At 42.9% G+C, this 27,179-nt stretch overlaps 1 protein-coding gene across 1 annotated transcript in view; it reads right to left on the reverse strand.

The window, feature by feature from the left end:
* LOC138969414 (uro-adherence factor A-like) overlaps positions 1–26,185 on the reverse strand; it is a 28,608-nt gene extending 2,423 nt beyond the window's left edge. The window contains exons 1-18 of the mRNA XM_070342209.1: positions 25,452–26,185; positions 23,660–23,835; positions 22,987–23,094; positions 20,975–21,108; positions 20,311–20,367; positions 19,894–20,025; positions 18,787–18,877; positions 17,663–17,788; positions 16,913–17,293; positions 16,398–16,553; positions 15,732–15,871; positions 11,163–14,089; positions 8,274–9,052; positions 7,748–7,873; positions 6,834–6,921; positions 5,723–6,073; positions 4,645–4,870; positions 846–924 (exon numbers count right to left, since the gene is read on the reverse strand). Coding sequence (XP_070198310.1) covers positions 846–924; positions 4,645–4,870; positions 5,723–6,073; positions 6,834–6,921; positions 7,748–7,873; positions 8,274–9,052; positions 11,163–14,089; positions 15,732–15,871; positions 16,398–16,553; positions 16,913–17,293; positions 17,663–17,788; positions 18,787–18,877; positions 19,894–20,025; positions 20,311–20,367; positions 20,975–21,108; positions 22,987–23,094; positions 23,660–23,835; positions 25,452–26,169 — 6,795 coding nt within the window. The 5' untranslated portion in view covers positions 26,170–26,185. The remainder of the gene's footprint in view (positions 1–845; positions 925–4,644; positions 4,871–5,722; positions 6,074–6,833; positions 6,922–7,747; positions 7,874–8,273; positions 9,053–11,162; positions 14,090–15,731; positions 15,872–16,397; positions 16,554–16,912; positions 17,294–17,662; positions 17,789–18,786; positions 18,878–19,893; positions 20,026–20,310; positions 20,368–20,974; positions 21,109–22,986; positions 23,095–23,659; positions 23,836–25,451) is intronic.
* Between the last annotated feature and the right edge of the window lie 994 nt (positions 26,186–27,179).

Here is a 27,179-nt window from a genome sequence, read left to right on the forward strand (position 1 = left end):
AACACACAATTCTGATCGTTCCAAACTCAATCCCATTGCAACTTTCTTATTTGCCTATTATCGACCAGACATACATCTAGAGGTCATCAAAGCTCAAAGCTTGGAAGTCTTTCTTTCTTTCTTTATTTGGTGTTTAACGTCGTTTTCAACCGTTCAAGGTTATATCGCGACGGGGAAAGGGGGGAGATGGGATAGAGCCACTTGTTAATTGTTTCTTGTTCACAAAAGCACTAATCAAAAAATTGCTCCAGGGGCTTGCAACGTAGTACAATATATGACCTTACTGGGAGAATGCAAGTTTCCAGTACAAAGGACTTAACATTTCTTACATACTGCTTGACCTGGAAGTCTGAAGTTTCAAAGAATAGGCATCTTATGCAAGCAAGCTCTTGCGCGGTACCAAAGTTGCAAACTAAAATAACTCTGGTAGAGTGTTGAAAATGAGGCAAAATCTTGATGATAATCTTTCCTTTTGAAATTCGATTCATTCTGTAAACTTTGCATGTGCAAGGGGCATAACCAACTGGACTGCTAATGGACAGAGTTAATAGACGAATTTTGAAAATAACGCCATCGGGTTTGTATGGGTTGTGGAAAAATGACCTTTTCTTGCAAAACCTGTGCCAAAAATTGCAGGGCCGGATCACTAGCAAGGGGTGTGTTTGAAACACGTGGACGGGTGCACGGGTTTCCGACACTTCAATTGCTGGTGACTGGCCCATCCAATGTTTGGCAGAGGTTTTGCAAGAAAAGGTCACTCTTCCACAACTCATACAAACCCGACGGCATTATTTTCGGAGTTCGTCTATTTTGGACACAGTTCTTGAATGTTATCCCAAACTGACCTGCTGTGATGGTGTGATGTCATCGTCATCGTCCGAGTCAGCTCCTGCCCGCTCCAGCACGCTGACGTCCGGGCACCCGCTGCACACCGCAACACGCACCATCTCAATCATTTCCCTTCTCATGTCTCAAGCTTACGCAACAGGGCTGGATCTAGTGTATGAGCAGGAGTGGCTTCCAAAACAAGCATGGCTACAGTGGAACCCCCCATTTAAGACCTCCAAAAATCTGAGAAATTCAGGTCTTAAAAAGGAGGGTGTCTTAGAATGGGATAAATTGACAGAGGTTATGAACAGAACATCTGAACAAGAAGAGCAAACGCTCGATCGAGTCACTTTCGCAGTTCTGAATATTATATGAGGCATCAGATGGACAGGAAGAAATTGCTATTCACAACACAATGAGTCACGTTCACATAAAATTTGAGCCCGGTCACTTTTATAGTTTCCGAGAAAAGCCCAACGTTAAGTTGTGTGTTGCCGAACAGAAAAGGCTAGTTATCTCCCTTTTTTTCTGATAACGTTCGTAAAAGGCTACAGATGTAAATACTTTGATGTAAAGAATAATCCTACAAAGTTTCAATCACATCCGATGAACTTTGTCAAAGATATAAAATGTCTAATTTTTCCTTTGACGCTGACCTGTGACCTTGAAAAAGGTCAAAGGTCAACGAAACCATCGTTAAAGTGTAGAGGTCATTGGAGGTCACGACTAAACAAAATATGAGCCCGATCGCTTTGATAGTTTCCGAGAAAAGTCCAATGTTAAGGTGGTGTCTACGGACGGCCGGCCGGACAGACTAACACTGACCGATTACATAGAGTCACTTTTTCTCAAGTGACTCAAAAAGCAAGGTCTTGTTTGTTCGTTCATGGGCTGAAACTCCCACGGCTTTTACGTGTATGACCGTTTTTACCCCGCCATTTAGGCAGCCATACGCCGCTTTCGGAGGAAGCATGCTGGGTATTTTCGTGTTTCTATAACCCACCGAACTCTGACATGGATTACAGGATCTTTTTCGTGCGCACTTGGTCTTGTGCTTTGCGTGTACACACGGGGGGTGTTCGGACACCGAGGAGAGTCTGCACACAAAGTTGACTCTGAGAAATAAATCTCTCGCCGAACGTGGGGACGAACTCACGCTGACAGCGGCCAACTGGATACAAATCCAGCGCGCTACCGACTGAGCTACATCCCTGCCCACAAAGCAAGGTCTTAAAAAGGGAGGAAGTCTTAAATTGGGGGTCTTGAAAGGGGGTTCCACTGTATAGAGGCTGGGCAAGCATTTGAAAGGGGTATTTTGGGTCTTTGCTCAAGAAAAAAAGGTACATTTGCTGAGTAAGGGGGGTACTTCTGGAACCCAGATAAATCCCCCCCCTAGATTCAGTGCTGCACAACATCTTCCTCCTCTTCTGTATTTGTTGGTTACAACTCCAACATGCACACAGATTTGTTTGGAGTGGACTCATGTGTATGACTGTTTTCTACCATGCCAGGCAACCCTACACTGACTTCATCAACAGTAAAAGCACACATAACCGCTACAGAAGAGTAGGATCATGCCACTTTCTCTAAAGTAAAAGAGGGAAAACATGACATGAAGTCACTCCCAATGAAATTTAACAGACAGTTGAACCCCCACATTTCAAGACCCCCCCCCCCCCCCCCCCAATTTAAAAGACCTCCTCACTTACTTTTTTAAGTTTGGCTGTTCATAACCTCTGCAAATTTACCTCCATTTTAAGACTCCCTTTTTACATTTAGTCAAGTTTTGACTAAATGTTTTAACATAGAGGGGGAATCGAGACGAGGGTCGTGGTGTATGTGTATATGTGTGTGCGTGTGTCTGTGCGTGTGTAGAGCGATTCAGAGTAAACTACTAGACCGATCTTTATGAAATTTTACATGAGAGTTCTTGGGTATGATATCCCCAGATGTTTTTTTCATTTTTTCGATAAATGTCTTTTATGACGTCATATCCGGCTTTTTGTAAAAGTTGAGGCGGCACTGTCACACCCTCAATTTTCAATCAAATTGATTGAAATTTTGGCCAAGCAATCTTCGACGAAGGCCGGACTTCGGTATTGCATTTCAGCATGGAGGCTTACAAATTAATTAATGACTTTGGTCATTAAAAATCTGAAAATTGTAATTAAAATTATTTTTTTATAAAACGATCCAAAATTACTTTTATTTTATTCTTCATCATGTTCTGATTCCAAAAACATATAAATATGTTTTATTCCCCCCTCTGCTTCTTTACCTCTGTAAACTTGTAGAGCTAGTTATTTTTCGATAATGACCCAGCAACCAAACAAATAAGGAGCCAGCAACAGCCTGAATCCTCAATAGTGCAATGGGTTGAGAAGCTGTTCTGTTTTGGTACTACTTTTGCGACTGAAAAGTTCCGAACGCTCTATACGTACGAAGTATACATCTCTGGAGCAAACAATACAAACATACCGCATTTAAATTAACAACTACAGGCCTGAACACATGAATCTCCATATAAAATCCATGAGTGTTGTTGTTTTCTGAATCTAGATCTGCCGTGCACAAACCGTTCATCACAAGCAAATTCCCAAGGCAAGTAACTCATACTCTAGCCGACAAGAGTAGTTCCCCTTCTTTTAACGCAGTTTCTTCGACAACACTGACTGCAATCCGACGGTCAGTTTTCAACAATATTTCATTTTATAAACAGATCACACGCAACCAAATGCACACATCTCATCAATTTAAACAACATAAAGCGGTTTCATACACTATTTTCCCCAGAAAACTGAACTTCATACAGTAATTAACGTTGGAACACGGGTGCAAAAGTTCGTCTGCTAGTCTCATTTGACAAAGAACATTATCCTAAGCGATACTAAAACATAAACAGAACACACAATATCTGCCTTTACCGCCACAGCAGAATAACAGCTTATCTGTGTACTTGATTTTAGTCTAAAACAGGGAAACTGACAAGAAGTGTTAACAGAATGGAATGATTTGCACGGAACTATACAGCCGCGCATTAATCGATCGCCTGCGCAGGTTGACTGGTTGAGTGATTCGGATTCGATCAAACTTTCGCACAAAAACTCCTGTTTTCTTTGAATAACTGAAGAAAGGGGGAATAAAGAGGTTACACACCTCGTCTCAGTGATTATTAAAAATAATGGTCTCAGTTCGCGGTCATGAAAAAGCTCGCTGAAGCTCGCATTTTTCATGATCCGCTAACTTCGACCATTATTTTTAATAATCACTGAGACTCGGCATGTAACCTCTACATATTCGGATTAACAACAAGCTCTGAAAATTAAAAATATAAAAATTTTGATTAAAAATAAATTTTCGAAATCGTTTTAAAAACTATTTCATTTTATTCCTTGTCGGTTCCTGAATCCAAAAACATATAGATATGATTTGTTTGGATTAAAAACACGCTCAGAAAGTTAAAACGAAGAGAGAAATGGGAAGAAATTGGGGTCCTTAACGTCCTCACAGGAAATTTTCCTTTTAGGGACATGAGTTGGTGATACGCTAAAAGACGAAGAGAGGTACAGTAAAGCGTGCTATGAAGCACAGCGCAACCGCTACCGCGCCAAACAGGCTCGTCACTTTCACTGCCTTTTGCACTAGCGGCGGACTACGTTCAGTTTCATTCTGTGAGTTCCACAGCTTGACTAAATGTTGTAATTTCGCCTTACGCGACTTGTTAAGACCTGCTTTTCTCACATTTTGGAAGGTCTTACAAGGAAAGGGGGGAGGGGCTCCACTGGGGGGTCCACTGGGTGGTCCACTGTATCTCACCTGACATCGGAGTCTTGCGATGAAGAGAAGCTGCCCTTCTCTGGTGAACTGTAACAGTCAGACGCCGACTTTACCGGGGATACAACACGCGCTGTTCTGCCGCCACCCTTCCGCTTGGCTGGCGACAGTTGTGAGGGGTGGACAGGGAAGTCTCCTGCATCATCTTGGGGTGGCAACGTCTTTGGTGCCAGCTTTCCTTTCTTCTTGCTTTGAGTGTTCATTGGCTCTGAGGTGAAGAATAAAAACAAGAAGAGCAAACGCTCGATCGAGTCACTTTCGCAGTTCTGAATATTATATGAGGCATCAGATGGACAGGAAGAAATTGCTATTCACAACACAATGAGTCACGTTCACATAAAATTTGAGCCCGGTCACTTTTATAGTTTCCGAGAAAAGCCCAACGTTAAGTTGTGTGTTGCCGAACAGAAAAGGCTAGTTATCTCCCTTGTTTTTCTGATAACGTTCGTAAAAGGCTACAGATGTAAATACTTTGATGTAAAGAATAATCCTACAAAGTTTCAATCACATCCGATGAACTTTGTCAAAGATATAAAATGTCTAATTTTTCCTTTGACGCTGACCTGTGACCTTGAAAAAGGTCAAAGGTCAACGAAACCATCGTTAAAGTGTAGAGGTCATTGGAGGTCACGACTAAACAAAATATGAGCCCGATCGCTTTGATAGTTTCCGAGAAAAGTCCAACGTTAAGGTGGTGTCTACGGCTGGCCGGCCGGACAGACTAACACTGACCGATTACATAGAGTCACTTTTTCTCAAGTGACTCAAAAATGCAAGACAGGTTAATGAATGCAATGTTTATTAAAATTGTATTTCATACAAAACATTCCCAAGCACTTTGTGCACATAACAACTGTAAACTGTTATGGGCCTTTGCTGTATATTAGATTTCACTGCTCTGTAAAAAAAAATGAATGGAAATAAAATATTGTTTAAACCACAAGCCCTTTTGACATTACATGCAAAGGCATAACATACGTTTTTCGCAAATATTAATAGGAAGATGAAAACTCAGCTTCGACATGTTTTTTTTTTCTTCTTGAAATACAAACAATCTCACCTGCTGGCTCTCTGGCAAGACCTCTCTTGGTTTTGGGACCTCTCTTTGCCACACTTTTTTCTGTCTCTTTCTGCAGAACAGGGGGCAGGTCTTCACTTTCATCAGCCTCTCTAAGCAGGCATGGCGGCTGTCTCTCCTCGTCTTGTTTCTTCCGTCTGTTTTTTGGCTGTTTCTGCAGGCGTGGGGGTGGGCCTGTGGTGTTTTTAAGCTTTGCCTGAGCGGAGTGTTTGTGTAGTACCGGGGGTTGCTTTGATGGGTCTCGGTCATCAGGCCCGGTCAGTTTGGTCAGCACTGGGGGGCCAAGGTTGGCTGGACCTGTGTCTCTTGCTTCACAGTCGCTGTCTGTTTCGTCTAAAACAAAATTACAGGGTTGCAGGTTTCACAACAGCTTAACAAACAATAACAAGCAGGTTTCATAACAAATTTACAAGCAATAACAAGCAGGTTTCATAACAACTTTACAAACAATAACAAGCAGGTTTCATAACAACTTTACAAGCAATAACAAGCAGGTTTCATAACAAATTTACAAGCAATAACAAGCAGGTTTCATAACAACTTTACAAGCAATAACAAGCAGGTTTCATAACAAATTTACAAGCAATAACAAGCAGGTTTCAAAACAACTTTACAAGCAATAACAAGCAGGTTTCATAACAACTTTACAAGCAATAACAAGCAGGTTTCATAACAACTTTACAAACAATAACAAGCAGGTTTCATAACAACTTTACAAGCAATAACAAGCAGGTTTCATAACAAATTTACAAGCAATAACAAGCAGGTTTCAAAACAACTTTACAAGCAATAATAAGTAGATTTCATAACAACTTTACTAACAGTACATGGTGGCAAGGTTCATAAAAAATGAGAATGAAAATCAAGTTGGTAGGAACTGTGTCGTCTGTTTTACAGTTGCAATCTGTTTCAGGATAGAAGGATTCATAACCACTTCACACAAAAGGCAGAAGAGCAAAAACACACACAAAGTTTCATGCTCATCTTGTTTGCTAATTTCTCAAGCTAATGTTTTAGTCTTTAAGTGGAAAAACCACATCCTTAACAGAAAAAATAGTAAGAAGAAGATGAGAGGTGAACTACGTTAACTCACACTGATGGGTCTTGTGATAGATATCTGTCAGTATCAGCCTCATCCTTTTCTTGCCCACTGCTTTCAGGCCGTACTTCTGCACTTCTTGCTGAAAGAAGGCAAGAACATGTTCATAACTGCACGTATATTACCAGGCATAGAGCACACTTACACACGGTCCACACAGTGCTCAGCTGTTCAAAACCACAAGACTGGGGTGCATGTGCGTTGAGGTTTCTACTGATTCACAACGTATGGGGCCAACAGTTCCTCCCTCTCATGCTTAGAAAACTATTTAGGCCCCTCTAATAGCACACACAGATACACAGAAACACGCAGAAATAAACACACACACACACACACACACACACACACACACACACACACACACACACACACTCACATCACCCACTTTTAGATACTTTTGCTAGCTTGCCAACTGACAGCAAAAAAAACCAGCACATCACATGAAAGTGATGTAAGCATGTTGACACAGCCGTTTTAAAAATGAACAGCGGCAGAAAGTTAGATGCCTTCCCACCCATGTAAACAATCATATACAACACCACAGATCTGATTAGACTTTGAGATAACACCATCATTCCACTTTGGCAAATATCAAAAATCTACAATCTGGCTGATTCCTGGGCATAGTAGGAATTTTTTGGGTGAATTTATTTCATAACTGACCGCTGTATCAAAGAAATGAATTCAGCACAAACGTCCTCTGTGTGGCAAGTAGCCAAGCTGTAGATTTTTAGTATGTGTCAAAGTGGAATGATGCTGTTATCTCAAAGTCTAATCAGATCTGTGGTGTTGTATATGATTGTATATATGCTTACATCACTTTCATCCCATGTAAAATCCTGGAATTATCTGTGTTCGTTTACATCATGGTTTACACCGGGAAAATAAAATAATTTCTGGGACAATACCTTGAGAACGGGTGTGTTCATGTTGTCGTAGGAAGGCATGGGGGTGAAAGGCGAGGGCGGGACCCAGGCAGATTTTCCGCCCTTCTTCTTCCTCTGCTGTAGCATTGTGGGAGTCAGAACTGGTCGCTGCACACATTTACACATTCAGTCATTGCTTATCTCGTTAAATGCTTTTGTCATGAGGAAAAACTATCCATAACTGCTTTTTAGTATAAAAAAAAGTCAATAAAAACCTCAACGGTACAGAACCATAATCATTTTCATTAATGGCATTTTCTAGTTGGAGCACAGCAGGATATGAAAAGGCAGTGAAAAGTCAGATTGTGAAATTCTATGTTTTATTTATTTTTGAGCACATTTTGAATTCAACACATTATATATTTTTTGATTCAGGTAAATAGTAAAGAATTTAATCCAACAATTTTTTCAATACGTGATTGCAATTTTAATTTCAAGCAGAATTTTACTTAATTTAACAGATTAATTACAGCCATCTACAACTACAAACCCAAGTCGTTATTCTAACCTCAGAGTCCAAGGACAGCACAACCTCCTCTCGTCCCAGCACCAGGACCCCCTCCTCCCCAGCACGCATGCTGTCATCTTGTCCCATCCCATCATCCTCCACTGGTGCGTTCTCCTCGCACCACAGGAAGCTGGAGTCAGCTGCCGCATCGTCGTCCCCTGGTACGAAGAATCCTCCTGGAGACTGGGGCTCTTCCAGGTGTGAGGAGTTTCTCTTTTCTGTGGCTTCCCTCTGTTCACCGGTCATTCTAGAAGAAGGTGGAGACTTGCTCAGAGAGCGGAACCTTACAGGCGTTGAGCTACGGTCACAAGGAGTCTCGTTATATTTTCGTCTCTGAGAAACTTTATGGTTGAACGGTGACAGTTCCACAGCGTCACCGTCAGGCAGAACTGTGTTTGTATCCTTTGACTGTTCGAGAGCATCACAGTCCGCTGTTTGTGGAGAGCTTTCACTAGTTTCAGGAAAGCTTTCGGGAGAGCTTTCAGGAGATTCAGCAAGAATTGTCAGGGGTAATTTCATTGGTGTTTTAAATGACAGTGCAGCAGATTCAGCAGTAGTGCAAGCAGACGTGGATTTCATGCCAGACCTGGAGATTGTTCCCGCCCGTGAGATTACAGTCTCAAACACCTCTGTCTTTGTGGTATCTGTGGGGGAGGTAACTGAATTGGGGTTAGGTGCTGTGTCATGACCTATCAGGTCAAGGTCAGGGTTGTAAATGTCAAGGTTGTCAAAACCTTCCCACACGTCTGCCTCCACTGGACTGGCAAGATCGGATTTTTCTGTGAAAACAAGAACAAAACATCAATTACCGCATTAACCAACAAACTGATCGTTCTTAATCTTATAACTTGCACATACATTCACATTTCTTACTACTGTCTTGCTAGTGACTAACAATAAACAGAAAAACAACTACTGCATCACAAAGACTGCTGGAAAGGTCACAGGGTAAAGTTCAAGCAACAGTGCACTGAGCTTCACTGCTAAAGAAAAGCAGTTTACTTGACAAATTGTGAACATGCTTCACTTTTAAGAATGAGGATCATGAACAGAACTAACTAAAACTGTGAAGTGGTGAATTTGGGTGAACACAAACAGTTGACATGAGCAGTCTCTGTACACAAGTGAGTTATCGAGTCATACTGAAGATCTGTATTTACATGTACTTTTAATGATTTCAGCCACATTTGAGCTGATGGGTCATTAAGATAACTACTGTAGCTGAACTAAGGTCCTATGGAAAAAAAATACCCACCATACTTTTTGTTTATAACTAAAGTGACCAGAAACATTGGTTTCCTCGGGTCTAAAACAAATGTAACACATGTAAGACCAAACAAAAGATGATTTGCCAACCCACTTTTATGTTTCAAGCACATTTGAAAATCACACTAAACAGAAAATATCGGTATGGTAAACTGCTTTTTAGTTTAGTTTGTAGGGTTAAATGCTGCTAGGTCTATAAAGCCCATTGAACGTAAACAAAAATCTTGAACTTTAAGTTCAAAGTAAGTCAACTGATTTAAAAGTAAAGAGAGCTATGAAGTGAAAGTGTTTAAGAAATAAAAGAAAAGTCAAGGAGAACCCCCTCTCTTGAGACCCCCTGATCCAAGACTCCCTGATCCAAGACCCCCTGATCCAAGACCCCCTGATCCAAGACCCCCTGGTCCAAGACCCCCTGGTCCAAGACCCCCTGGTCCAAGACCCCCTGGTCCAAGACCCCCTGGTCCAAGACCCCCTGGTCCAAGACCCCCTGGTCCAAGACCCCCTGGTCCAAGACCCCCTGATCCAAGACTCCCTGATCCAAGACTCCCTGATCCAAGACCCCCTGATCCAAGACCCCCTGATCCAAGACCCCCTGATCCAAGACCCCCTGGTCCAAGACTCCCTGGTCCAAGACTCCCTGATCCAAGACTCCCTGATCCAAGACCCCCTGATCCAAGACCCCCTGATCCAAGACCCCCTGATCCAAGACCCCCTGATCCAAGACCCCCTGATCCTAGACCCCCTGATCCAAGACCCCCTGATCCAAGACCCCCTGATCCAAGACCCCCTGATCCAAGACTCCCTGATCCAAGACCCCCTGATCCAAGACCCCCTGATCCAAGACCCCCTGATCCAAGACCCCCTGATCCAAGACCCCCTGATCCAAGACCCCCTGATCCAAGACCCCCTGATCCAAGACCCCCTGATCCAAGACCCCCTGATCCAAGACCCCCTGATCCAAGACTCCCTCCCTTTTAAGATCCTGTTTTCTCAGATATAATTATATTCTGTTCATGACCTCTTTATAAATTTACCCCCATTTTAAGATTTCCTCTTTTTAAAGACCTGTACTTTTACAATGTTTGGCAGATCTGAAAAGGAGGGTTATTTTAAAACTCTCTCCTTTTTCAGACCTTTCTTTCTTTATTTGGTGTTTAACGTCGTTTTCGACCGTTCAGGGTTATATCGCGACGGGGAAAGGGGGGAGATGGGATAGAGCCACTTGTTAATTGTTTCTTGTTCACAAAAGCACTAATCAAAAAATTGCTCCAGGGGCTTGCAACGTAGTACAATATATGACCTTACTGGGAGAATGCAAGTTTCCAGTACAAAGGACTAAACATTTCTTACTTCTTCTTCTTCTGCGTTCGATGTTTAAAAAACATTTCTTACATACTGCTTGACTAAAATCTTTACAAACATTGACTATATTCTATACAAGAAACACTTAACAAGGGTAAAAGGAGAAACAGAATCCGTTAGTCGCCTCAGTCTTACGACATGCTGGGGAGCATCGGGTAAATTCTTCCCTCTAACCCGCGGTTTTTTTTTAAGACCTGTATTTTGACAGTTTTGGGGGTCTTAAAAGGGGGATTGGCCTGTATTAACAGAGGAACTGCTTACCACAGTCAGCAAGGTGCACAGGACCTGTTTCAGTGACAGCGGCTGCCAGTTGTTGCGACACCATCTCCACCGCCCTAACCAGGTCTCGGTCGCTGTCCGCCGAGCGCTGCGACAAGCCGCTGACAGGGGTGCCGGGATTGGTTCTGGCTGTGTCTTTGTCACATGACCTGCTGGCTGAACTTGCCTCCCCTATCCTTTGATTTCCTGAACGGGACTTTCCGCGTGATTCTGACTGGCTGGATGGCTTGGTTTTGGATTGGCTGCTCATGACAGGCGTAGAATTGGATCGGCTGAGAGTGAGTGGCTGAGGGTCAGGAGAGTGTTGATTGGATGGCTGAGCTCCTGTTTGGGACTGGCTGGAAGATGGCTTGGATGCTAGAGAGAACTTTGGGGAGGGGGGATCCTGGAGGCTGGTATCAATGATTTCCAGGTCAGAATCACTGTCCATCTTGCCCTCAGATATACCCCCGAACTCCACATGCATGCCAGCACTTGCAGGGCTAGAATCACCAGCACTATCACACTGTTGAGATCTAAACTCTCTTTCAAGGCGGTTTCCAACGCGAACTTCAGGAGACACGTTGAGGCCAACTGCCGCATGAGAGGTTGGTGTAGTGGGGGATAACGATGCTCCCTGATGCTGGGACGCTGGTGTCACCAGTTGGAACGTCCTCCGGATTCTGCCCTGCTCCACAACGGGGGTGATGTACAGAGAATCCTGCTCCACGACTGACACGCGCGGGGTCCCTGTGGCTTCACAAATCACAGTGCTGGATGACACATTGGTTGTGGCAGGTGACCTGAAATCACTCACAATGGTCAATTCTTTGCTGTGGGCAGGCATCAGTTCTGGTCTATCTGCGTCAGCCCTAGAGATGACGGTAAGATCTGTCACGCTTTGCTCACCACACTCAAACCAGTTTCTTTTATCACTGGCCAAACCAGTTTCAGTTCTGCTCACGGTTCTGCCTGCTGATTGGCTGTTAGCGCCTGCCTGTGGAGTTGAGGTTTTGAAACATGAAGTGACATTTGGGCTGGACAGGGAGGGAGCTCTGTAGGATGACTCTACAGCTGATAGGCTGAAACATGAAACACTGTCCTCAAACCCTGGTGCTGGCTGTCCCTGCCGTGTCATGTGAGGGCGTGCTGTAGGCGATGGGACTATGAAGGTATCCTTCACTTCATCCCTACCACTTCTGCGTACTTCCCCACTGCTGTTTGTGACACTGTCCTCAGTCTGTTGACCGTCCTGTACCAACACTGTCTTTGTAAGGGCTTGAGGTTCAAGTGTTGGAGGGCCTTCCTCAACCTCAGCAGTGCTGCCAGAAGTCTCAGATCTTTCTTCCAGGTTCGGTTTCTGTGATGCGTGAATCTGTCTGGAGTGCTGAGGGGTACTGGGAAGGAGCGAAATGTCAATTTCATCGCTGCTGAAGAGATCGTCGTCACTGATTTCGATGCTGTCAACAGGATCTATTGCATGACCGGCAGTCATCTCATCTGCTTGCTGCACTGCTTTCCTTCTCACATGATCCTCACCCGCAATTACCTTTGTGCTAAATAACTGAGTTCTACTCTCACTGGGCAAAGACACGTCCAGCAGATGGACATCATCATCTTCAGAGAAAGACCCATTCATAGACTCTGCACTTTGCGCAGTCTTCCCAGCCAGCAGGCTGCAACTGGTGGTGTTCACAGCCTGAATGTCACCCTCCTCATCCACCATTCTGCACACAGTCTGGATTTTCTCTCCGAGATCCCGCTCCAGCTCAGCAGAGAAAAAGTCTTTTGCTTGATCAGCTTCTGTGTTTGATGCTTCTTTTTCAGTGCTCAATGCACCTCCAACGGGACAAGAACTGTCTCTGGTTGCACTATTCAGAGCCTCTTTCTCCTGATCACTAAAATCAACTTTTGTTTTATCTCCTCGTTTCAACTTTCGCTCAAGATTTGGCTTGTTTTGCTTGTGGTTAAAGCTGTTTTGTTCGGATGTACTCGTTGAATCAGAATTTAGTAATGATTCTCTCGTTTCAAGTCTCGATTCTCTCATTTTAGCAGGTGATTCTCTTATCTCAATTGGTGATTCTGTCATATTAACTGGTGATTTTGTCAGTTTTTCTGTCATGTCTGCATCGTCAGCTTGTTGCGTTCTGTCATCCATTTCAGAATGTTGAGCATAATCAGTGATTCTGTGTGCCTCTCCTTTCTCTGAATGACCTGAATCAGACTGAAGTGCTACTTCTTCTTGCTCCTTCCTTCTTTGTCTTGCGCCAGTGCTGTTCTGCTGTATCTCACTTTCAGCATCCACACTCTCACACTCACTGTGAATGCTGATGCTGTCTGTTAAGCTCATCTTATCCTCTTCTTTTGCACCCACAGGGGCAGTAAAGGAACATACTGGTATGTCGTTTTCTGCCACATCTCCCGGGTAGTGTCCGTGAATCCTGATGCTGTTCGATGAATCTATCTTATTCTCTTCTTTTTCACTGGCTGGAGCACTGATGGTATTTGATGTTGTGTTGTTTTCTACCCTATCTTTCAGGTCATGTCTTTGAATCGTGATGCTGTCAGGCGAACTTGTCTGATCCTTGTCTTTCACACTAGCTAAAGTGTTGATGGTGTCTGCTGTACTCATTTTATCCTCTTCTCTTGCACTGACTGGAGAGCTGAGGGAGTTTGCTGCGAAGTTGCTGTCTGCTGTACTCATTTTATCCTCTTCTCTTGCACTGACTGGAGAGCTGAGGGAGTTTGCTGCGAAGTTGCTGTCTGCTGTACTCATTTTATCCTCTTCTCTTGCACTGACTGGAGAGCTGAGGGAGTGTGCTGTGAAGTAGTTTTCTGTCGTATCTCCTGAGTGTTGTCTGCTCAGGTGTTGGGACGCTGGCACAGGGAGCTGATTTCTGCAGATCTCTGCAAAGCCTGTCAACCCAAACCTGAAAAAGAAAACCAAAAAATGGTTAGTTTTACTCTCCTCTCAATTACATTTCTTCTTTTTTTCCCGCAAAATTTTTTTAGCTTTTTTTCTGAGAGAAGATACATTTCTGAATTAGAAGGACACAACTCTTGGACAGTGAATGTGACAGAAAGTAATCAACTGTTGCTCTTTGAGGTCTTAGAGGAAAGGGCACAGATGCTGCCCCAAGGAGATAATGTTAGGAAGTCAAATTAAAAAGACACACTTCTCTTCTACAAGGCTTATCGTGCAGAACAATCATCAAAGTAAACAAGAAGAGCAAACGCTCGATCGAGTCACTTTCGCAGTTCTGAATATTATATGAGGCATCAGATGGACAGGAAGAAATTGCTATTCACAACACAATGAGTCACGTTCACATAAAATTTGAGCCCGGTCACTTTTATAGTTTCCGAGAAAAGCCCAACGTTAAGTTGTGTGTTGCCGAACAGAAAAGGCTAGTTATCTCCCTTGTTTTTCTGATAACGTTCGTAAAAGGCTACAGATGTAAATACTTTGATGTAAAGAATAATCCTACAAAGTTTCAATCACATCCGATGAACTTTGTCAAAGATATAAAATGTCTAATTTTTCCTTTGACGCTGACCTGTGACCTTGAAAAAGGTCAAAGGTCAACGAAACCATCGTTAAAGTGTAGAGGTCATTGGAGGTCACGACTAAACAAAATATGAGCCCGATCGCTTTGATAGTTTCCGAGAAAAGTCCAACGTTAAGGTGGTGTCTACGGACGGCCGGCCGGACGGCTGGCCGGCCGGCCGGCCGGACAGACTAACACTGACCGATTACATAGAGTCACTTTTTCTCAAGTGACTCAAAAACACCAGACATGTTTCACACACAAAATGTCCATTCTCACACCAAATTCTGGTCACTTAGGGTACATATACACTGTAAACCCCCCTGCATACCCCCCCCCCCCCCTCCTTTTTTTGTATAACCAAATTGTTCCAATTTGTTCTTCTCATGATGTCTGCAAACAGGGACTTCCTCTTACCGTACTTTCGGGACTATAAGGCTCTTCCTTATATAGGGCGCAACCCCCACTTTTGAGGTAAAATTGAGAAAAAACATCACATTAGGCGCTTCCGGTCTATAAGCCGCACATCAAAGGAAGAATACAGAGTGGAAATATTTGTGCTCTGTGTGTGCGCGAGATCAAAGGCAGGTCCACTGTGATAGCTGGGTGGCCTTGTTTATTAACACTGACCTTCTTCCCCGGGGTCAATAACCCAGTTTTAGCTATGAGAGGTGGTTCCCCTTTCATATCTGAGAGAGGAAACACTTCCTGCACCGGGGTCAGTGACCCAGTTTAACCTATGGGGGGTCTCCTTGATGTCTTGAGAGGAAACTTGGCCAGGGTAGTACCTAGTAGCTGAAACATGCATTATCACAAGTTGTTTGACTGGTACTCAGGCGGTCTCTTTGATGTCTGAGATGAAACTTGGCCAGGGATTTCTATTTTAACAACACACAGGGCGCTTCCGTTCAATAAGCGGCAGGGGTCAAGATTAAGAAAAAAAAGTTGCACCTTATAGTCCCTAAAATACGGTAATCAAGACTTGAGTTTCTCAGATTGTGGAAGGTCTCAACAAGGGGTGTACCTGTCAGCCAATTTGAGTGTGTGTTGTATCCATCTGTCGTCCACCTCTGTCACTCCGGCGTACACAAAGTTCAGCAGTGATACTACACTTTGGAGGCTACAGTCGGACAGGTCGACAATGCCGGACCCCTCAGCTGACATCTGTCAACACACAAACACACACTTACATGACAAGCTGAGACAGATCTGTTCACCCTAAAACAGGTGTTACCTGACCCAAACTTTACCATAAAAAAGTTAAAAACGTTACTAAAGACCAAAAGTTCACTGATGTAAGGAATTCTGCTGCAGGTTGAAAATAATCTGGATTTTTCCAGGTGGAACATTCTATAAAAATGCATAATCAAAAAACAAGAAAGGTAGAATATATTTTGGATTTGCTTATTTTAATCAAATGCATAACAAAACATTCACTTATCTGCACCTACTTCATTAAACTTCCTTGTTGTTTTATGAAGTAGTGGGTATGTTGCGTAAGGGTGTGCTGATATTGAACTTCAGTTGTGTTTTATAAATGTCTATGTATCAGTGTATCATATCTTGCCACACACATGCCAAATTTCCTTGTATTGATGAAGACAATAAAACTTCTTGTATCTTGTATCTTGTATCTATTTTAGCCTTGATTTTGAAATGCTAACAGAATGTTTCAGATTTTTTTTTATACCTTCAGCAAGGCAGGACAGCGCACTGAGAGAATGACACGATGGGCATACAGAGTGGTTGCCCCTGCTGCATGAATCACCACGTCACTGAACTCTTGCTGGTTCACCAATGACGAGTAGTCGGACTGCAAATCCTGCTGTACTTGTCTCTCAACATCCTGCAACGGATACAACAAGAGCAATTTAAAGAAACAATAAGCATATTGTTACACGCTAAGCACACACAATTATGGCGAGACTTGAAAACGTACATGAATTTTCCCTTTTAAGGCTGTCAATAATGTAAGAAAATCAGGTCTTTATTGGGAGTGAGTCTTATAATGGAAATAAATTAAAAAAAATAATGGAAAAAAATCATATAAAATAGTCTTAAACAAATTAAAGGGAAGTTAAGTCTGGAGAGGGGGGGGGGGGGGGTTAAAAGGGGAGTGTCCACTGTAAGACATTGTCAGTCAAGTAGCAGAAACATCTGGTATCAGGAGCAAACTTCTTATCTTTCTTCTGAACCGTTACTCACCACAGCAGAAGTTTGCAGGCAAGCTGAAGACAGCCGAGTTGCTGCATTCACCCCATCAGCCTCGGCAGCCATGTCGGCCAGCAGCGCTGCCGTCTGAGTGGACGGAGGGGGTCGGTCTTCGCTCACCTCGTCACTGCTTTCTTCCATTTCTTCAGTCACCTGTTCACTGCATTCTTCCATTGCTTCGCTCAACATCTTCACCTGCTGTGAGCCCATCCTGCCCGGAATCTCAGACATCCTACGAATCTTGCTTCCTGCCACCACGCGGCTCAATTCTACCGGCGGCATCAGAGCGCCCACGTAGAACTCCATGGAGGGATCGGAATCCACTTCTGCCGTTATGCTTGACTGGCTTTCCAAACAGGCACGTCTCCAGAACATCTGTGATAAAAAAAAACAGCAGTGAAAGGGAAATGGTGCATAACGTGTATTTGCTGAAACCTCAGAGTTGTTTGATAAAAATTGTATTAACTATGCAGCAGAGACTGTCCAAATCAAAGTCTATCCAGCTGAGAAGACATTGCCTGACAAAAAAAAAGACACGAAAAGAGAATTAGTTTGAATTCAAAGGGGAAAATGAAGAATGAGCAATCACAGAAGAACAGAGGCATCAGGCCTGTTTTCTGTTGAGACTTGGACAATTCAAAACACGATCAGTCACCGCAGTGTGCCAAGAGTTTAAGCTTGTTTTGGTGTTGCATCTGCCTGTCATGTGCATTAGGATACATTTTGTCAAAACTATCAAAATACCTTTACATCTGCATCAGTCTCATCTGCTGTCCATTGCAATGTCTGTTTTCTGTCGCCACGTACACGAAGCAAGTCTCTGCTGACTGCTGGCAAAGGGGGAATCAGATCTTCGTCCACTTCTTCCTCCTGTGGTTAAACAAACAAAACAACGAAAAATGTCATGAGCAACATGGAGCTTTTGATTTTGATTTAAGCTACATGTATATCAGGCATTCTTTGCAAGAAAAGTACAACTGTCTTTGTAATGACCCACATCACTGAGGAATGTAAAACCATGCAAAACTGAATTGAAGATAGATGATACCGGATGCAGATCTCCTTGGTTCACTCAGACCTTAATCTTCAAAGAAACCGCGCACTGGGAAATCACTGGCGTGTCCATAACTTTCTAGTGGGGGACGTCACAGATTTCTGTTGACTTCACATTTCCTTGTAAAGAATGGCCATTACATGTGTCATCGGACTGTGTCTTTTTTCCTAAGTTTAAAAAAAAAACCTTTACATGTGTTTGATCTTTTGATCAGTGGCAAAGTTTAAACCTGACGGGTCACTGGCCGTGGCGTGTCAATAGGACACGGCTATCAAAATTGCTATCAAAGTGACTCACAAATCTCTAAAGCATTTTACCTACATTACAGACATTAGAAAAATTGTCAACATTACGTGTCAGTAGCAGTTATCTCCACGATACAGATTTTTTGTTTAACAGGATTTAATTGTTAGTGTCATCTAGAGCAAGCTCTAGAAACAGACCTTAACCTTCGACATATCCCTGCTCTCTGCCCACTGTTCAGATTTTGTATTTCTATCAAAAATGTACAAGCACATTATTGAGATCAATGTACACACATGAACTCATCTGTCAGATGGAAAAAAGCTCCACTTCAAACTCCTCTAACGCTTTGGCTGCCACCAGCGCCGTTGTCAGAAAATGTTCTCAGTTCTCTCCCTTCCCCATAGTCATTTTTTTCCCTGGAACATCTAAGTCTGACAGCCTTACTGACAGAAAGGTGGACTGACACTCAAATAAATGGAGACAAGACAGACCAAGATAGATAGACAGAGAGAGATAGTCACAAATAGACAGAGGCAGGCAGTCAGACACAAGAAACAAACAGACAGACCTGTTGTTGCATGAGAAGATCAGACACGCGAGTTGCAATCCTGTCAGCAGCCTGGGACTCTGTCAGCTTCACCAGGAGATAGTCGTCTTCCCTGAAACGTCAAACAGTGCACGGTCTTGGTTCTCCAGCATGCTGACACTACTCTTCTTCTTCTTCTTCTTCTTCGTTCATGGGCTTCGAGCCATACGCCGATTTCGGGGGAGGTATGCTGGGTATTTTCGTGTTTCTATAACCCACCGAACTCTGACATGGATTACAAGATCTTTTCCGTGCGCACTTGGTCTTGTGCTTGCGTGTACACACGAAGGGGGTTAAGTCACTAGCAGGTCTGCACATAAGTTGACCTGGGAGATCGGAAAAATCTCCACTCTGAACCCACCAGGCGGCAGCGACCGGGATTCGAACTCACGACCTCCCGATTAGGAGGCCGACGTCTTACCACCATGCCACTGCGCCCGTCCTCCAGCATGCTGACACTACTTCTTTTTCATTCCTGGGCTGAAAATCCCTTCTTTTTTGTTGGCACGAGTGGGATTTTTATGTGTATGACCATTTATACCCCGCCATTCAGGCAACCATACGTTGATTTCTGAGGAAGCATGCTTGGTATTTTCGTGGTTTTATAACCCAAAAAACTCTGACATGGATTACAGGATCTTTTCTCTATGACCTTGGTCTTGTGCTTGCATAAGTTGACCGGAGATCAGAAAAGTGTCCACTCTAAACCCATCAGACGTGCCCGGGATTGACCACTCAACCATCTGCATGGAAGGCTGGCGTCTAATCTACCCGGCCATTGCGCCTGTCACTAACACTTCAAAACTAGAAACTGTGGCGTAACACGCTTGGTAAAATACCATGCACATCTAGCCAGAAAGAAATGTCAGTCATGTTGGCCTCCAAAACTACTGTCAAACTCATGACGTGTCTAGTTTGCCTCTAAAATTACTTTCAAACCTATGTACCCACTAAAATATGCAGCAGTCGTACTTGTACTTGCTTCAAAAAAATAAGTCACAAAAAAAGACACTCCTGATAAAACATTTCAGGGCAGTCCTTGGCCCCAGGTGTTGTAGTCAAAATTAATAGACAGAATAAAGCTCATACTGTTTGTTTTTACGTCCTCTCCTGTTGGCTGGTGCAGCATTTTCGGAGGTGCTTGGCCCTGCATCGCTGTCTGTATCTGGCCTCAGTGAGGATGATATCGCCAAAGCCAGTTGTGTGTCTTCGTCCAGCTTACTGAAATTGATTTCATCATGATCCATTATCAACCTTGTGACCATCACATGAATATTTTCTCACTCTTAACATTATTGTTAACCGTTTTGTTTTGTTGTGTTGCCTTCAATGACCATACCACCATGTCTAGTATACAATCGCACAACATGCTTGTTCTAAAAAAAAACCATGAACATACTTCTTGTTTAACTTTTTTCATTTTCAGTTGATCACAAACTGCTTAAAAAATAAAATAAAACAAGCTGCTGTTTTTGTTCGAGTATTTCTGTCACAAAATAGTCATACCTTTTGGGTAATGCAGCCATCCCCCTGTGTGTAGAAGTAACCTTTTGCCTACCAGGCCTGTGACACACAAAGCAATCAAAATGAACGCCTCTCAAAAACAACAAAATGCTCTTCTTTTGGGTCTTTTTCCAGACCAGTGTTTCTTTACAATTACTAATCCCGTCTCATACAAACTTTGGTAACTCTGCCACTTTAACTCGTCAAACCATGCCTAAAACAAGGGGATTTCATTTATAAGGGTGAAAAGCTGTAAGACACTAGATATGACTTGTCAGTGATTTCAATTTCCATCACTTTCAGATTGTTTTTTCTGCAAGATACCTGAAACTACCAAGAAGGCCTGTCTTTCCTTTATGATCTGAAGAATCAAAAGAGAAGCAGTTCTGTCAAGTATTTTTAAAAGTAGTCACCGTGAAACTTTCTACAATGTATTGTCAAAGTAGAGAAAGAACAAGCACTAGCCGTTACAGCCGAAGTCTTCCACAGTGGTACCTGTGAAGAAAGAACACGCTTGGGACCAACCCAAAGTGTCCCTACATTGCAGGTGGCCTTTCATAACAGGTGTATTTTAGTAGAGATAATAGACAAGGGGACAACAGAAGATGTTCTTTCATGGGAGGTGTCCTCTCATCAGAGGGGCCCTACATCGCAGGTACCACTGTACCTGTAAGAGGTGGGCAGAATGCCGGCGGCCAGTGTGACCTGGTGTTCCTCTTCCTGTCGCTTGACCGCCGCCAGCAGCTGGTCAGGCTGGACACCCAGACTGGACGCACACTTCTTTAAGTGGTTCTTACGACCCTGGAACACATATCACCATTTACAACATGGTTACATAAAGATGGTGATTCTTAATCTTACAACCCTGGAACATATCACACCATTTACAATCAAAAAACAAGAAAGGTAGGTTGTTGGAACGTTTGTTATTGACAAAACAATGTGTTACAGTCACAAATATATCGACCCAACGGTCTTTCAAGTGCACAGACAAACTTTTCTTCTTCTTCTTCTGCGTTCGTGGGCTGAAACTCCCACGTACACTCGTGTTTTTTGTACGAGTGGAATTTTACGTGTATGACCGTTTTTACCCCGCCATTTAGGCAGCCATACGCCGTTTTCGGAGGAAGCATGCTGGGTATTTTCGTGTTTCTATAACCCACCGAACACTGACATGGATTACAGGATCTTTTTCGTTGCACACTTGGTCTTGTGCTTGCGTGTACACACGGGGGTGTTCGGACACCGAGGAGAGTCTGCACACAAAGTTGACTCTGAGAAATAAATCTCTCGCCGAATGTGGGGACGAACTCACGCTGACAGCGGCCAACTGGATACAAATCCAGCGCGCTACCGACTGAGCTACATCCCCGCCACAGACAAACAATTAGTAACAAGAACTTAGCTTGATCCAATGTTTCGGCCGCTTGTTGGGAAAGTTCCAAGCAAATAATTGTTTGTCTGTGCACTTGAAAGACCGTTGGGTCGATATATTTGTGACTGTAACGTATTGTTTTGTCAATAACAAACGTTTCAACATCTTACCTTTCTTGTTTTTTCATTTTGAATTTTGGAACGTTGGCAGTCTCTTCGTTTTTGGATTTACACCATTTACAGCATGGTTACATAAGGACTTGCAAACCAAAACTCCTCTAACACAGAAAACATGCCTTTTGTAAGCTGCAGAAAACCTGTGCAAATACAAAGGGCTCTTGTTTGTATTAACTTCAGGTTTTCCCCACAAAAGAAAGAAACCAGGATTCTCAGAGGAAAATGACTTGATTACTTTCAAAAGCTACAGATACAGAAAACATGTAAATCACATTCCGTGACATGGATACATAATTCTTTGTATCGGAGGCACAGTGAGGCAAAACGTGGCAAAATCCCTCCCTATAACACACATCAACAACCCAAGCGACAAGAGGAATAAGACATTGCATGAGAAAAACTTTATGAAATAAAATCTACCCCAGCTGTGGAGAAACAGCAGAAACACACACACCCCCCGCGGGTTAGGGGGAAGAATTTACCCGATGCTCCCCAGCATGTCGTAAGAGGCGACTAACGGATTCTGTTTCTCCTTTTACCCTTGTTAAGTGTTTCTTGTATAGAATATAGTCAATGTTTGTAAAGATTTTAGTCAAGCAGTATGTAAGAAATGTTAAGTCCTTTGTACTGGAAACTTGCATTCTCCCAGTAAGGTCATATATTGTACTACGTTGCAAGCCCCTGGAGCAATTTTTTGATTAGTGCTTTTGTGAACAAGAAACAATTAACAAGTGGCTCTATCCCATTCCCCCCCCCCCCCCCCCCCCCCCTTTCCCCGTCGCGATATAACCTTCGTGGTTGAAAACGATGTTAAACACCAAATAAAGAAAGAAAGAAAGAAAGAAAGCAGAAACACACGAACAACACAAATGAAAAGAAGAAGAAGAAAAGGAAAGTGTGTGAGAAAAGTGTTATGAAGAACAACACATCGGAGGAGGAGGAGGAGGAGGACAAGGATGATGAAAAAGAAAAAGAAGAAGAAGAAGAAGAAGAAGAAGAAGAAGAAGAAGAGGAAGATGAAGAAGAAGAAGAAGAAGAAGAAGAAGAAGAAGAAGAAGAAGAAGAAGAAGAAGAAGGGGAGGAAAAAGAAGGAATTGTACGAGAGAAATGTGATGAAATACAACCCACCAGAGCTGTACGCAAAACCTTTCCACACATTGGGCACTCCAGGACTTGTATCTTTGCTGCCTCTAGCGCCTGCTGTCTCTCCTCTTCTGTCTTTTTCCGCTTTTCCTCCTGCACACAGACAGAAGGCGGTCAAGTTTGTTAACAATACATGCAGTGTTGTCCCCAGCTTTTGGTCTTTGGTCATTGACGCACACTTTTCTGATCTGACGCATTTGTCCGGCCCCTGACCGGTCGATCATCAAATGGTTTTAACATGTAGAAGTTCTTCTGACCATCAGTCATCCTATTAAGCGGACAATAGTCAGAACAGTTGGACCAATGCATATTTCAATACAATTCAAACAAATCTACTTACCTCAGAGAACATTGTGTATGTAACCTTCAGCTGGAGTTTTACAAAATGAGAATGTCATCATGTGTACATTATGCGTAGAGGCGAAGTATAGCTAAAACTATCCTATACAAGGGTGTTTGAGTGAAAAAATAACACATGCACACACAAGATAACAAATGCTTATAATGAAAACTTTGGTTCGACATACTAGTAAATGTAACGTTTTGTTTTGTCAATGGTAAACGTTCCAATTATCTACCATTCCTGATTTGTTATTCTTTATGAAAAAGCCGGAAGTTTGGCTTCCGATACAGCCACATGTATCCCTGTAATACCCACCTGGTCAATACAGTGGTTGATGTGAAGCGTGCGGCGATGCGAGTTCATGTGGGACAGGTCTTTTTGGCACAGCTGACAGAAAAAGTAGTCTGCTGTCGAGGCTTTGCCCTCCCCGTGATTTTGTTTGTCTGGATCTCCTGTGTGATGTTCTCTGTCAGTGCATGGCTTGTCGTCATCTGTGATGAAAATAAATCTTTTGTTCAATTGACATCCAGCAGAGTATATTCAACATTGTGCTTGAAAGTCAACACGAACCATACGGTAGGCGCTAAAAAATTAATTCTAATGAGGATCTACCTTTCACTACTGATGTTTTTGAAGAGATGATAACGATGCAACTACCTAATGGAACCCTCCTTTCGAACCCCCCAATTTATTTGACTTCCTCCCGGGTAGAGTGGACTCGACAGCCCAGCAAGGCAGCTACTCTTGGGGAGGAGGCAACCCTGAGTAAGAACCTCTTTCTTTCTTTATTTGGTGTTTAACGTCGTTTTCAACCACGAAGGTTATATCGCGACGAGAGTAAGAACCTCAACCACCGAAGACGGAAGACAGCAGCCAACTTGGCGTGGGGAGAAAATCGGCTGTCTACGCTTCCACGATAATATGGCCGTACAATTATCTTTCTTCCTCCCATCGAACGCAGAAGAAGAAGAAATTTGACTTCCTGACTATTGGCTTTTTCAGATTTTCTGTTCATAACCTCTGTAAATGGACCTCCATTTCAAGGCCTGTTTTTCAGATTTTAGGGGGGAGGGGGGGGTGTCCCCCGTATTTGCATAATTTTCTTCATTGACAATGGTCTGACACTGGTGCTGAAGCATACAACATTGTACTGTCAGTATTCATAGTATTCCACAATATTTTGTCTATAAATTGATGTCAAAACTGTCACCACAAGATTCATTCATTCATTCATTCATTAGCTCGGCTTCCTGACGAGTGGGCGAAAACTGATTCTATCAAGATAAGTTATGTGTGAATATTTGTTTGTCTGTTCACTTGAAAGACCGTTGGGTCAAAATATCTGTGAATGTATTGTTTTGTCAATAAGAAACGTTCCAAAAACCTACCTTTCTTGTTTTTTGATTCTGTCACCACAAGAGTTAACAATTCCCCAACCACCGACCAAACAATACAGTTACACCACTCTCAGCCAAAGCAAATAAAATTTAAGAAAACTGACCAATTTCCCCAAGACTCATATCAGCTTCAGATGAGCCACTCAAGAACCACATTACAGTGAAACCCCGCTTTTAAGACCCCCCCCCCCCCCCCCCCCCCCCCCCCCCCCCCAATCTAAAACCTTGCTGCTCTGTTCATAACTTCTGTAAATTTACCTCTATTTTAAGACTCCCCACTTTTTAAGACTTGATTTTCTCAGATTCTAAAAGGCCCTTCTCCTTTAAACACCTTGCTGCTCTAATGAGGATCATAACTTCTGTAAATTTACCTCTATTCTAAGACTCCCCACTTTCTAAGACATGATTTTCTCAGATTTGTTCAGGTTTTAACACTTTCTACCCCACCTATGTTGACCAAGTTGTGCTGCAGCAGGTCACTCCAACTATCTGGAATGCAGGCGTTAGATCGACGTTACAGGAAGCGACTAAAGCTAACTGTCTGAGCGGATATATCTGTACCTGGTCAGATAGAGCCATATGAGTGAGTACGGATATATCCGTACCTGGGAGACAATGAGTTAAGACATGATTTTCTCAGATTTGTTGATGTTTTAAAAGGGGGTTCCACTGAACAATGCCTTGAAGCTTTGTGGCAACCAATAACGTACCGTTTGATGCTGCACTCTCAGCCTTACATCGCCCAAACTGCTTCCTCAGACACTGGGTCCTGTGGAGAACAAGTTTTCTCTGTGGCATCGTCTCTCCACAGGTAGGACAGGTGTGTAGAGATGTCGACAGGTCTTGGTCGCACTGTGACGTGTCTTTATCGCAATGACTACTAGTGTGAGGTGCACTCGATTCATCTGTGTCTATTGCCTCTGCTGTTTCCACTTCACGCGTCAGCAGATTGTTTGCGTTTCTACCATCTGCTGTGGTGTTCTGTACTGCCTCGCTAGAGCAGTCAGAAACAGCACTCATTTGAGCATCTTCCCTATCCCGCTTTAAACTTTTCTTTTTCGGGGCTTGCTGAGGTTGCTGTGCTACCTTGCGTTTTCTTGAGGCATGTGGGGGTTTTGCAACGTTTCTAACTGGCATGCTGTCTTTGAACTCAACTGTGTCATTCAGGTCATTAGTGGTACACAAAGCTAGTGTTCTGGCAGTCTGCTTTTTACCGCCAGCACTGCCTGCAGATTTGTGTAACGAAAGCTTCATTTTCTTGGCCAGCCTCTTAGTCTGTGATTTCTTGGCAGAGTCGAGAAGTTTAGCTGCTACAGTGACTGCTGCCTTGTCTGTAGTTTTGTCAGGCGTGTGTTTTGTACTGCGTTGATCAGGCATGTTGGTGCTGTCTATGTGTGCTACTTCTCTCAGTGGCGCTCTCTGCATCATAGTCTGCAATGGCCAGAACACAGTGTCAAGAGTTTTGAACGATGAACTGTCTCTCCACACCTCTCGCACACACACGCCAAACACAAACATCAACACTGACAGAGAAGGAAACAAAGAAAAATGAACTTGAGAGAAAAAACAACCATTCTGAACTGTAGAAGCACAAGCATTCAAGTTTTAACACTTTCTACCCCACCTATGTTGACCAAGTTTATTTTAGCCGAGACCAGCTGTGCTGCAGCAGGTCACTCAGAATAGTAGTAACTGTGTAGAAACTGTGTATCAACAATCTGGAATGCAGGCGTTAGATCGACGTTACAGGAATACAGAATACAGTATTCTGTATTCCTGTAACGTCGATCTAACGTCGATCTGAAGCTAACAGTCTGAGCTAATATATTCGTACCTGGTCAGATAGAGCCATATGTAAGCAAACATTACATTTACAGACGAAAGCCAATGACAACAATACAAACAATGAAACATTTCATTCCTCAAGGTACGTTCCTTCGGGGGCGGCTTGAAAGACCACATAGGAAACAAGGTATTTTTAACAATAACAAAGGCAACAACGCAGTCCAAAGTATCACAGAACATTTATTCCATGCTGTTACTCAAGAACAAAGCAGTTATTTTAAATTTAAAAACAATCACTGTCATGTTCAGGGTCGGGACACTTTTACCGCTATCACCCAAAAGTTGAAAAGGTTTCGACTTAAACTTCAAACAAAACATAAGCTGAAAATGAATCAACTCTGACAGTAAAAAAACAGGGGCAGTAACATATTGCTTTCAATCTAAGTAAGAATATTGATTTTTAGTCTATCATCACTGCATTTCAAGTTGAGTAGGCAGTAACATATTGCATTCTAAATAAGAATATTGATTTTTAGTCTATCATCACTGCATTTCAAGTTGAATCAGTAAAATAAAAACGTTCACAAGAACAGCTGCAAAAGTGTAACAGCTTTTAAAATTAAAACTCAAACAAAACACAACATGCTTAGTGT

Source organism: Littorina saxatilis, linkage group LG6, assembly GCF_037325665.1.
Source record: "Littorina saxatilis isolate snail1 linkage group LG6, US_GU_Lsax_2.0, whole genome shotgun sequence".
NCBI classification, from domain to species: Eukaryota; Metazoa; Mollusca; class Gastropoda; order Littorinimorpha; family Littorinidae; genus Littorina; species Littorina saxatilis.